General features: G+C 41.6%; 1 protein-coding gene across 1 annotated transcript in view; it reads right to left on the reverse strand.

The window, feature by feature from the left end:
- Positions 1-12,568, reverse strand: part of CDH23 (cadherin related 23) — a 512,093-nt gene that overhangs the window by 219,054 nt on the left and 280,471 nt on the right. Inside the window, exon 8 of the mRNA XM_084845647.1 lies at positions 11,325-11,453. Coding sequence (XP_084701773.1) covers positions 11,325-11,453 — 129 coding nt within the window. The remainder of the gene's footprint in view (positions 1-11,324; positions 11,454-12,568) is intronic.

Raw genomic sequence — 12,568 nt, forward strand, 5'->3', positions numbered from 1 at the left:
TTTAAAAATGCAATGCTGCGATGTACTCATTTCTGAGTACTTCATCTATTGCAAATTGCTCAATTTAGTCATAACCACCTTCAAAACACTGTCCTGAACTATATTTACATTTAGACACTGAAAGGCATTGCAATCAGCTGGCCAAGTGGTTAGTTACTTTGCTAACACGATTAGGTCTCTGTGGAAGTATTTGCCACCAATGTAAGCAATCAGAAAGGGAGAAAAATTAGACCAAAGTCTCATATATTCGTCATAAGATTATTTCATCTTAATGATTTAATGTATCAGTTTCATGACAATTTCTTATAAATGCACCCAAAATGTGACAAATGCTTATGTGTCATATCAGATGAAACACTTGAGAAAGAACAAGGCTGCTGTGGCAATCCTATATCCGGTTACCTGGCAGTAAGCCCTGTTAGCAACAGTGGGACTTGCGCCTGCGTAGATATGTATAGGAGTGTGCAATCAGAGTACACTTTTCTAAATGAAAAGTGAACATAATTGGAATTATTTGACAGATAGATCCACACAATTCCATGTCCCAACAATGATGTCATTTTTTCTGTCACGCCATGGTGAGAAACCTGCTCGGGATATCCCCGCTGTTCCCCCAGAAATGTGACTAATCTTGTCCAAACGCTTTCCTTTTCTCAAAAACCCCAAGTAGAAACCTCCATATTTGCCTCAAAGTTTCATTTTAGGGAAAATTCAGTGACAACTGTAATGTTCACTGAGCCCTCTGAAAAGATGTGACAAAAAGACCTGTTTTAGGTTTTTTCCTCAGACTTGCTGAAGGAGTCGTGAGCCAAGAGATGAATATGAATAGGACACAGTAATTGCCAAACATATGCAGCACAATCCAAACTCTGGGCTAGAAATAATGTGAGGGAGTACATAAGCAGAAGAATTCTGCATACAAGATTTAGTGCTGCCTGCACTTTAGATTTATCATTCCCATGGGAGCGGTATGAAGTCCTGGCATTTCATTTGTATACTAAAGTGCTCCGACATTCCACAGGCACTGGGTAAAGCATGGCCTATCTGACAGTTCTCTTGTCACTTGTCAAAAAGTGGGAGCAGCTTAGAATGATAAGCGTCACAAACCGTGCAGTACATTTCAAAAGGAAGGCAGCTGCTGAGCAGGGCGGGGTTAGAAATGGCATAGGAATAGGAATTGGTTGGTAAATATTTATGGGACATCTTTACCCTAACAAGCCAAACATTTTGTGGATTCCATGTGTTATTATCACAATCAGAAACAGTTTAGTATTGTTGATGCCATTGTAAAGGATAAAGGGTTTTCCTCTCTGAATGACCTTCCTGTTCAATCCAAGGTCATCTACATACAGTGTATAGATATCAAGTCATCAAGTAATTTACGATGAAATCCTATGCATTTTTAGACAGAAAAAAGTCCTACAATGCCTAGCATTCCTGGCCGGGAAATGCTGGGAATTGTAGGACTTTTTTCTGTCTAAACATGCATAGGATTGTGCACTTACTTGGTTAGAATTTGGAAGTTGGCAGAGTGTATGCATTGGCTTCCATTACATTTCTTCTCATTTAGTTGCATTTTTAACTTGTATACTGCCTTCCCACAGACTGCATCCATCTAGACTGGACCTCATTCTCTTCTCTTAACAATTTCAGTTCTTGCTGCCTTTTGAAAATGACAGGTGCATTTATTTTTTCCTGTGATTCTGCTACGTAACTTACACATCCATACATTCTCAGTAGTTAGTGAGCTTCTCCTCAGGCTGTTTTACTCTAATTGTCTCACACGTTTACCCATGATATACTAAGGACTGTGATCTTTCTCCCTTAATTAGTGATCTTGTTATATTGCTACAGGTGTTTTTTCCTCTTTGCTGCTTACATTTTTAACTTTATTACAAAATAAAATTCCATGTGAAAAAGAAAAAGACCATCCTTATGCTCATCAAAGAAAAGTATGATATTACCCATACTGTACTGTCCTTACACATCCATACCTTTGTATTACATAGAGAACAAAGCTGGGAATTACTCTCACTGAGGTTAAAAAATGAAATCCAGGAATATTAGTCATTTGCAGTTCATCCTGTAAGAAATCTACGCCATCCATTGGGCACAGAGATGTGTAAGACATTTGTTTCAGTTCGTTTTGGATCAGAATTTACCCAGCTCACAGCATCATGACCGAACACAGACTCAAACACGTTCTGTGATCTAAGTTTGTACATTTCCAATCTCACCATGTAATTCACAGATCCAAAACATGCAAACAATGTGTACATTTGAAAAATGCACATGAAAAAATGTGTACTTTTGAAAAATGCACATGAAAAAATGTGTACTCTTGAAAAATGCACACAAATACACTTTAACCAATGGGAGAAGAATGCGTATTCAAAGATGTGCACAACTGAGGCATACATTTGGAAAAATACACATGAAAATATGCATGGATTTTCATGCAGAAAGAAAAGAAAATAAAGCTCACAATCTGATACAGACTGAAGTCAGAATGAGGTTCAAAATGGAATTTGGAGAAGTTCTGCGAGCTTGAATTTTGCTGATTCACACATCCCTAATTGGGCATGACCTCCCTAGAGTTTGCATGTGTCTCAGTAAAAGACTATATTAGGGATGTACGAATCCCTTACATGGCTCCGTGCAGTGGCATCCGCAGTGGGGGGGAGGCGCTCCGTCCCTCCCCCCAGAATCCTCAACGGGGGGGAGGCACTCTGTCCCTCTCCCCGGAATCCTGCCCGGCCGGCTCCGCTCCGCAAACAAGCCGCGGAGCTGCCGGCCAGCTCTGGCCGCCCGCAGCTGGACATCCAGCCGCTGGGCAGCCCTGCAGGGACGCAAATGGTGGCTGTCGTAGCTGCCGCCATTTGTGTCCCTGTATTGAGCCATGATAGGCTACGTAAATATTTACGTAGCCTATCATGGCAGGGGGAAAAACCCAACCGTACGCAAATGGTGGTAGCCACTGCCATTTGCGTACACTGGGTTCCCCCCCCCCCCGTCGTGATAGGCTACGTAAATACTTACGTAGCCTATCATGGCAGGCGGAAAAAAACCCCAGTGTATGCAAATGGCGGTAGCCGCTGCCATTTGTGTACGCTGGGGTTCTCTCCCCCCCCGCTGTGATAGGCTACATAAATACTTACGTAGCCTATCACGGCCTATGCAGGGACACAAATGGCATCCCTGCGTTAACTGTGATAGGCTACGTAAGTATTTACATAGCCTATCATGGCTAGGAAGAGGAGGAAGCGAATGGCAGCCAGGACAGCCGCCATTCGCAAAGCAGCGCAGATGGGAGCAGGTAAGAGCTCCATTTCATGCACCTTTCGTGGGGTGGGGGCAGCAGGGATTTCATCCCACGCGCCTTTCGTGGGGTGGGGGGGCGGGGGCTTCGTTCCACGATGGATTTCGGGGGCCGAATGCACTGGCATTCGGCCTCACTGAGATCCGTCGCAGTAAACTGCAAGAATGAGAACAAATAAGGATAGTACAAATCAAAGCTTTGTCCGCACTGTTAAAATTTTGTTTTGTATTCCTTCCCAAAACAACAAATTGCATATAGTCTAGGGATGTCAGAGAATTCTGCGACGGATTTCCCAGTGAGGGAAATGCTCACATTTCCCCTTCACATGGTGCCTGGAATGTATGGAAAGAGGATGTGCGAGCAACTCACCCACCCTCTATCACCACTTCATCATATGAAGCAGCCCTATATCTCCACATGGTTTCTCCTGTTCATGTCCGCCTTCAGTTTTGCTTCTGGAAAGAAAGGGAAACCAGGTGGTTATAGCTATTCTTCAGAAGATATTTGGTACGTTTTTATCACGAGCCACTTCCCTGCTGCTCAGAGGAATTGCTGGCTCACCAGCAATGTTGCACAGGCAATAGTTGTGAACACAGGAACACAGGAAAAAAAAATCTTTCCCCACAAGCCACAAACAAAAAGGAGAGACAGAAAAAAGCTACCAAAATCTTCTGCTAAAATAATACACACCTTCTTTAAAAAAAAAAAAAGACAGACAGACAGACAGACAGAAAGAAAGAGAAACTTTTATCATTATCCTTTTTGGAGAAAGGGGGAGGATGTACATACACAGATCCTTTTTAATAAAACCTTGAGCTTCTAATGAAGCACTCACAGTAGACTAAAATATCATAAGGAGGAATTAACTGAGAGATACTGAGCCTTGGGCAAAGACAGCATGAATCAACTCTTTCTTTAACATTTTTTTTTTAGGAGAAACTGGAGGAACATGTGTAGGGATAAGTGTAACTTTCTGTTATAGGAGTAGTTGTCATGCCAATATAAAAACACATCACCCACCTGATTGCACAACCAGTGAAGGATAATATATGAACTGGGCCCCAGTGCTTCTTCCCTGGCAGTGCTGGGGATTATCGAATCTGGAATGTTTTCCGTTGTGTGCCCATAGGTTTACAAGAAAACAATTATTTACCCCTCCTTTTTTTTTTTTTTAAGCAGCACCACTTAGTTTTAAAAGGAACTGGTGCCTTCCTAAAGGGATTGCTGCCGCCCCACAATTGTCGTCACTCTTTTACTGCAGTGCAGAACTGAGCTTTTCCATTAAAGATGACACAAATAACAGGGCAGTGCCGGCATGATTCAGCAGGGACTGGCTTTCTTTCAGATGGGCAGAATATGTGTGTATGCTTTCTGGAACCTATTGTGAATTATGTGTCAGTGGAAACCCTAAGCTCCTCCTTAAAATATCATCCTTCTAAAGAATTCCAACCTGAACTAATGGAAGGCTTTCAAGAAAGAGGGGAGAGTATGGAACCATCTATGTATAAGGCAGCAAGGGACTATAAGGACAGGCTCTAATAAAAGGAACAATTATTTAAAACTCACGCATGTTTTGATGAATCACAAATCAAGCATCTGCCTTTGAGAGAAGACCCAAGCATGGCAAAATTTTAAGGCAGGAATGCAGAAACTCGGTCCCAGGGGCCAAATCCAGCCCTCCAGGTTCCCTAGATGGCCATGCCATCTAGCTCTGGCCCCACCCCTTTCCTTGGTTTTGTGCAGTTTTTCTCCCATTCAAAAAGGCTGAAATGCCTCTGCTAAGCTTTAGTTACTTGCAGTAAGAGCTTTAAGCTAAAAAAAAAAGAAAAAAAGGCTAGTATTTTTGGTCATTTGGCCCCATCCGTTTTGCCTTTGAGCCTGCCCACCACTGGAATACAGCTCCCCAAATTTTCTCTAAAATGGAATTTGCTCCTTGGGTTGAAAGTGATTCTACACCCCTGCTCTAAGAACTCTGAGGTTCAGCTGTAAGATGATATCCATGTCTTTCGATAGCCTGTGTGCATAAAGAGTGCAGGATCAGGCATGTCCTAAAGAATCTGAATGAAATTCAAATGTGATCAGATTCCAATATGGGCAAATCAGTCATATTTCTGATCCTCCACTCAGTCATCTCTAGAATATTGTCCTACCTCTGGTAGGGTGGAAAGATCAGTAAAGCTGGAGATATACAATAGTTGAAAGTAGTATGTAGTATGATTGTTGCCCATGTTGTACAGCCTCCTTTTTTCCTGTCCCATTATTGTCTGTTGTCAAACTGGGTGCTTGAAAAACCTACACAATCTGTTTTATCAGAGAAGTAAAATAGTAAAAGGAATACCTGTGTGCAATATATGCAATGATGGCTCTGCTATACTGTGTTCTAACACTTTTGAAAGCGGCTGACTGTCTCTAGCCTGTCTCCAGTCTCATTCTGTTTTTCGTAAGTGCTAAATTTTCCCAGTAGTTGGGTAGACATTGCATCAGCTGATGCATGCATGGGCTTATTTAGTTATAAGAGTTGTACAGAGCTCCTGCAAAATGTCTAGCACTTTAAGAAAGAAAGAGCATGCAATACCTTTTCTGTGCTTTGCCAACTAATGTAACATATGTAGGGGTTAGGAAAAGGGTCTACAAGGGAACAAGAAAAGTGCTGTTGTTATGCCACAATATTCTGGTTCCATAAAAATGAAATTACAACTGCTCTTTCTTTCTTTCTTTCTTTCTTTCTTTCTTTCTTTCTTTCTTCCTTCCTTCCTTCCTTCCTTTCTTTCTTTCTTTCTTTCTTTCTTTCTTTCTTTCTTCTATGATAGGATTAAGGACTTGAAAGGCAAACTGGAGCTCCATATCACAGGAGGAGGAGCTGGGAGAGGGGGAGTAGAAAGGTGGCTTGGAAAGCAGCCATGGCAGATTCTGGAGGCAAGAAAATCCTATTTCGCACTCCTTAATTCCAGTCAAAGGGCTGATAGGAATCTTCTTACAGTAATTTGCTGCAGTTTATCCAGTTCTTTTCCTTCTGTCTGCTTTTCGCTGTTGGGCTGGATGACATGCTGTTACTTGAGTGAGGAAATTAAAATTTGATGCAATAATCCCAGGAAGTAGGATTTTATTAGGTAATGTATACGGTTTTAGATTAGGTGCCCCTGCTTGATACAAATATATAAAAATTCAGACATACTGGGCACCATAGATAAATATAGAGACAGATGTAAATAGATGGGCCAAGAACAATAACTGGAGCCCTTTCTTAGCTTTTGTACATCTTATTAAATTAACACAAGCATCAGTATCTTCCATGTATGAGGACCAGAAGTGCAACACAAGCAGATAACCATATTGGCACAGAAAAAATAGCATGCAGTCCTTCATATTTCAGCTTGGGAAATCCAATCTATTTTGCTCCTGCTGCCCTCAGAGCCATGTATGGTGGGGATGTGAGACAGGGCCTTCTTGGTGGCCGCTTCAAGACACTGGAACTTCTTGTCAAGGAGGCTAGGTTAGCTCCTTGCTTGTTGTCCTTCTGCTAAAAGCATCGCCAGAACAGCGGTCTTTGATCAGCTGGGCTGTGTGGAGAAGTATGGGGCACATAGAGAGCAGCTGCAAGCCATAGGTTATGCACCCCTGTTGTAGTGGCACAGTATAGTATAGTATATATAGTATAGGCAAAGATGTTTTTATTCAGGCAGGCCTTCAGCATGTAGCCTGGTCTGTGGCTGAAGGGGTTCTTAATCCCTTGGGTACTATTTCTTTAAGAGTGCAACCCTATGGTTATGCTCCCATTAGAAAGGCTTCTGAGGCTTCTGAGTATTCAGTGCCCTGCTGACCTGCTGCTTCTATGTCCTCCTTTTCCCCCTTTTTCCTCTAGATAGGCCTCTAAGCCTGTCTAGAAGAGGTACACTGCCGGGGGAAGGGCTGAGGCTGGAGAAACCATAGGATTTTTGGTATCCTGGCCTCTTCTCTCTCTTCCCTGCCCACTGGGATGCTCCCGTTTTGACCTCTATGAGGTCTTCCAAGGCTGCTCTTGTGACCTTGGAAAGCAGGTGCCATGGTTCTTTTCATAGTGGCTGTGGGGGGGGGGACTGGATTTTGGAGTCCCTTTCCTGTTATTGTAGCAGTGTCTATGGCTTTGGGAGGAGGAATCAGAAAAAATCCTGTGGTGCCTGGCACACTCTCCACATAGGACTGCGCCCTCCCTTACTGTTGTGTTTTTAATTGTGTTTTAGTGGAACTGTTTTTCCTGTTTAATTAAGGAATCAATTAAGATTTTGCTTTCAGTCTGTATTTTATTATTGTTAGCCACCTTGAGCACCATTTTTGGTGGAAAGACAGGATATTAAATAAATAAACAAATAAATTTATGACAACAGGTCACATCCAAGTTCAATATAAAATTCTTGTTTTTAATAAAACAACACAAAGTTCACATATAAGCATGTAACAGGCCTGAACAGAGGTGTTAGTGGCATTGCAGTGCTTTAGACACTCCTACTAAAATACACTTAACATAACTATATTCACTTACTATACTGAGCCACTACAACAGGGGTGCATAACCTATGGCCTGTAGCTGCTCTCTATGTGCCCCATACTTCTCCTCACAGCCCAGCTGATCAAAGACCACTGTTCTGGCGATGCTTTTAGCAGCACCAGGACAAGAATCCAAATCCCCCAGCAATCCCAAAGCAGCTGGGATTGCTGCTTTTCTGCTGTTAAAGGCAGTGGGATGCACCAATCGCAATCGGGTTGGGGGCGGCGCTATTCCCTCCTGACACCGAAGCAGCATCCCCTCCCCCAGCTATTTTGAGCAGGGTCACTAGGATGGGGATGAAGTGTGTGTGTGACTACAAGATGCAAAATACACCAGATAAAAATTATCAGCAAACGATTTCACTAATGCTTTAAAACAGAACAAAAAACAAAAAAAGAAAAAGATCATTTCTAGACGTCTATTCAAACAAAGGAAATCAATTTAGGTGAAAATTATTCATTAGTGTTTTACATTCATCCACCAATCCCAGAAACACTGAGCCAATTAGGTTGCAAAATGTCCTGGTCAGAGATACAAGCAAATCCTTTGGAGATACAAAAGCATTCAAAGCATATTGAGAAGAAAGACATATAAGAATAATAATTCAAGATGGATGTTTTGATGAGACATGGGTTTTGGTCAGGCTGAGAAGAACAGAGGCAAATGTCAGCATGCACAAGCAATTTTATGTTCCTGTGTGCTCTCTACTGACTTCTCAAGCAGTTCCCTCGAGAAGAAATACATGTCATAATTCATTCTCAATCCATCAGTCACATAGAGGGCCTTCCCTGAACATTAACTTGTTTAACACACCCCAAATGACAATACAGAACATGATGCAGAAATCAGGCAGTGAAAAAGCTGCACATGCTAAGGAGGCAATATGCAGGGTCAGAATTCTACTTCTCACATAAATTCTTTCAGACTGTTCTTCAGATGAAGTTGACAGTGGGGAGAGATATTAAGGTCTGCTATAAACAAATTGGAAGACCATTAGGCTACGGATGAAGTATGAATGAGAAATGTCATATTTCATGTTAAGACACAATTCCTTTCCAGGGCGCGCGCGTGTCTGTGTGAGTGCCCAGTGTAAGTAGTTTGCCATCTGACATTAATTGTTATGTATGTTACTGAAAGTGTCAATAGAAAAGGACCATTTTGTTCCAGACACTGCTATATTGTCATTTAATTTGAGAGATATTCCTTCTATGGGCACAAGGTCACTCAGTGAAGGTGATCCAGTCCATAATCTTAGATACTAGTGGGGATTTCCATTTCTGTAATACCATATCATTCTTCTTTCCCCCCTTGTTATTAATGCACTAACACAGGATTTTTCTCTCTTCTCTGCTGCTTAGACTGTCTTGTGTGAAGAAAAGCTTTAATATAAAGTCTGGAACAATGTGCATGCAGTTCCTACAGCCATTTGTATTAATCAGTGACTTCCCTCTCCTCCAGCTACTTATCAGGCTTTTAAGCCACAATCAAGTGCTTTATTGGTTAAATATCTAACACATCCTTTATTAAGGAGGGAAACAAATCCTCCTTTTGGAGAGTTCCTGAATATCTTGCATTTACAACAGCAGCAATTTTAGTATGGCACACTTCATCTATCATCCACATCTATTTCCACATTTGGTTGGCACATGTTTGGCTACAAAACTGAAGTCTCTACAATACTCAGAAGGGAATACAGCCAAAGATAATAATTTTGCACAAATGGACCACTGGGCCATTCTTCTCACAGTGGTTTTCTCCCTGTCAAACAGGGCCCAATCCAGAATAGAGAAATCATGCTCTCTGTCCTGTATTCTCAATGTTGAACAACATAATGAGAATGGAAAGTACCTGCCTGTCCAGGTATCAAAGTCATACTGTTCACATACCTCCTGGCTAGGCCTCCCAAAGAGACAGGCTCTGGAGAAGGCTGCAACTGCCTTCACCAATAGCCACTGTGGATAGTGGGTAGTATTCAAGTGTGCCATTCCACTAGCATAAATAACACTGCGCTAGTGGAAAGTAGGTTCTGAACTATGCGCAAGAGGAGAATCCAAATGGGTAGTATTCAAGTGTGCCATTCCACTAGCATAAATGACACTGCGCTAGTGGAAAGTAGGTTCTGAACTATGCGAAAGAGGAGAATCCAACTAAAGTTACATTTGTACAAGCATGGTTGCACAACTGATTGAGCATTACGCTTGCACAATTCCTTGTGCAACCACTTGTGCATTATGCTTGCAGAATGGCTTGTGCAAGTGTAATGTGCAATCGGTTGCACGATGGAAAGATTCTGTGGAGCTGCACTAACGCTATTTGAGTTTGCAGAATGACACAGTTGGATACTGCCCAGTGTGTAGAATGTAACCCAGGGAAATCTCAGTTTAACTTCTATCACAGAATTGTTCGTTACATCTAGGGATACTGCGATAATTTGCCAGGTTCAATTTTTCAAGGCAGGTATTGTAGTTTTACTGGTGTAGTCCTATATCCAGGACTTTCCTTATTTCTGACTCTTATCAGTTTTAATTTCCACAAGGAAGAAATACCACATGATATTCAGACAAAAAAAGCTTAGATTTTTAGATAGTTAAATGTGCATCTTACACAAACATTTGTGTACAAAGACTGTAAAGAACAGTGCTGAAATGAATCTATCAATGTTGGCTTCTCTTCATTTCTCATTTTTCCATTCTTAAGTTCATTCTGTCCTATTTCTGCATCAGCTGCAAATTGAAATGTGAACTGAACTGAATTCTCCTCCATCCCTAAACATGAAGGGGCTTCTCAGGACTTACTGTAGACATAGGGGTAGGGGCAGGGAGTTCATCAGTATCTCCTCTGGTCTGGATGCAGTTAAAAAAAAGGTACCATTTGTGTTTTATTATTTTATAATGCAGTTTGTGGGAATCACAGATTCTAGAGCCTGACTAAAACAAAATAATGAAACCAATTGTTCTGTGTTTTCTAGCTGTACAAGTGATCTGGCCATATTGATCCAACTGAACTACATTTTATGTTCTCCTGAGGAAGCGGGGGATCAACCTGCAAGTGGATCCTTTTATGAGGCCTTGCATGCCTCTGCAAAGAAGGAATAGCCATATCTGTAAAATGTGCTAGAAGGAGCTGAGAAGATGTGCTTCTTTGGTATGTGGTATCCATTTGCAAATTCAATTAATATCCTACTTAACATGCTCTGTTTCTTGAACCCTGGCAACTGCAAGGCTCATGAGAGAAAGTTCTTTGTTCAGATGCAATAATTTGGTATTCCTGAGGAAGCCAGTTGTTTCTTACAAAAGAGGATTTGTCACGACATGACAACATGCTTTGCCCTACTATCTGCTTCCTCCCTTCTCTGTTTCAGCTCTTACCTCCACCTCCAGATACAACAAATCTGTGGGTAAAGATGTTTCAACAGGAGTTATATCGCAGCAGTTCCCAAAGTTCCTCAGTATTTTAAAGATACCTATTAAAAGCTCTTACCGGAGGAGAATTCTCATAGATGTTTGTACTGTAGGGCAAGTTGATAAAGATTGGGTCCATATCTTGCACGTCCGTAATGGTGATTGCAAGATTGGCCAGAGTGGAGAGGGGCTTGGTTTTATCTTGGTCCTTCAAAATGTACAGAGGGAAAAATATTGAAAGAAAGTTAAATACAAAACAACAAAGGAAAACCCCAATTCCATCCACAAAATGAACAACTCTGCTGTCTCCCTGAGCAAAGATCTAGATCTAGAATTGAACCTAAGTAGCTACCTCATATTGAGTCTGGCCATTGGTCAAGCTAGCTAGCCTAACATGTATGGGCTACTTTGACTGGCAGATGCTCTCCAAAGTCTTGAGCAGAGCTCTTTTCCTGCCCTGCTATTATCAGGGATTGGGTCAAGTGACCCTATATGGCAAAGCCAAATAGATATCCATCATGGAAACTTTCACCAGCAAGGCTTTGGGCCTGTCTTGGGTAAATATTGATACATGATGCAGTACAGAAGCTTCAAAAACTGTCAAAATGACACTCAAGGACAGGATGAGATCACTAACCTCCTTTCACCTATGCCCACAGTAGCAGAGATTCATTTATCCCATTGCCTGAAAGGTGGCTTCTAACAGATCTAGAAAGTCCAGTCATGACTAATGTGTTCTGGAACATCAAAGGAAGTAAGGCAGGTGGTTACCAGGAAGAGAGCCTTTTCTGCTGTGGCACCCTGGCTGTGGAATGAGCTCCCTAGAGAGATTCACCTGGCACCTATGTTGTACTCCTTTCGGAGCCAGGTGAAGACCTTTTTATTTTCCCAGCATTTTAGCAGTCTTTTAGCTCTACTGTTTTAAATCTGTATTTTAAATCCTGCATTGCTGCTAGGTTTTATTTTGGTTGTGCTTTCACATTGTGGTTTTAAACTTTCATAGTTTATATTGTTTTATGCTGTACTTTGTGGTTTTAATTTTTGTGAATTGCCCAGAGAGCTTTGGCTATTGGGCTGTATAGAAATAAATAAATGAATAAACGTCATGCAATGTTTGCAATACTCAGCATGTTGGTACTAGCCAGCCACACTAAATAAATTATGTGGAATACTTTGGATCAGGAAGATAGATTGTAGGAAGCTGCTAATGTGTAAACACAGGCACTATTGCTTCAAATTGTCTGGAAGTCATACCTTCTGGCCTAATATGTTGGCTCTTCCTGAGATGTGTGTGAGCTGACTATGCTTATTCACTGGGAAGGG

Source organism: Heloderma suspectum, chromosome 3 (genome assembly GCF_057233095.1).
Source record: "Heloderma suspectum isolate Gila_16-S chromosome 3, 16-S_ref, whole genome shotgun sequence".
Classification (NCBI taxonomy): Eukaryota; Metazoa; Chordata; class Lepidosauria; order Squamata; family Helodermatidae; genus Heloderma; species Heloderma suspectum.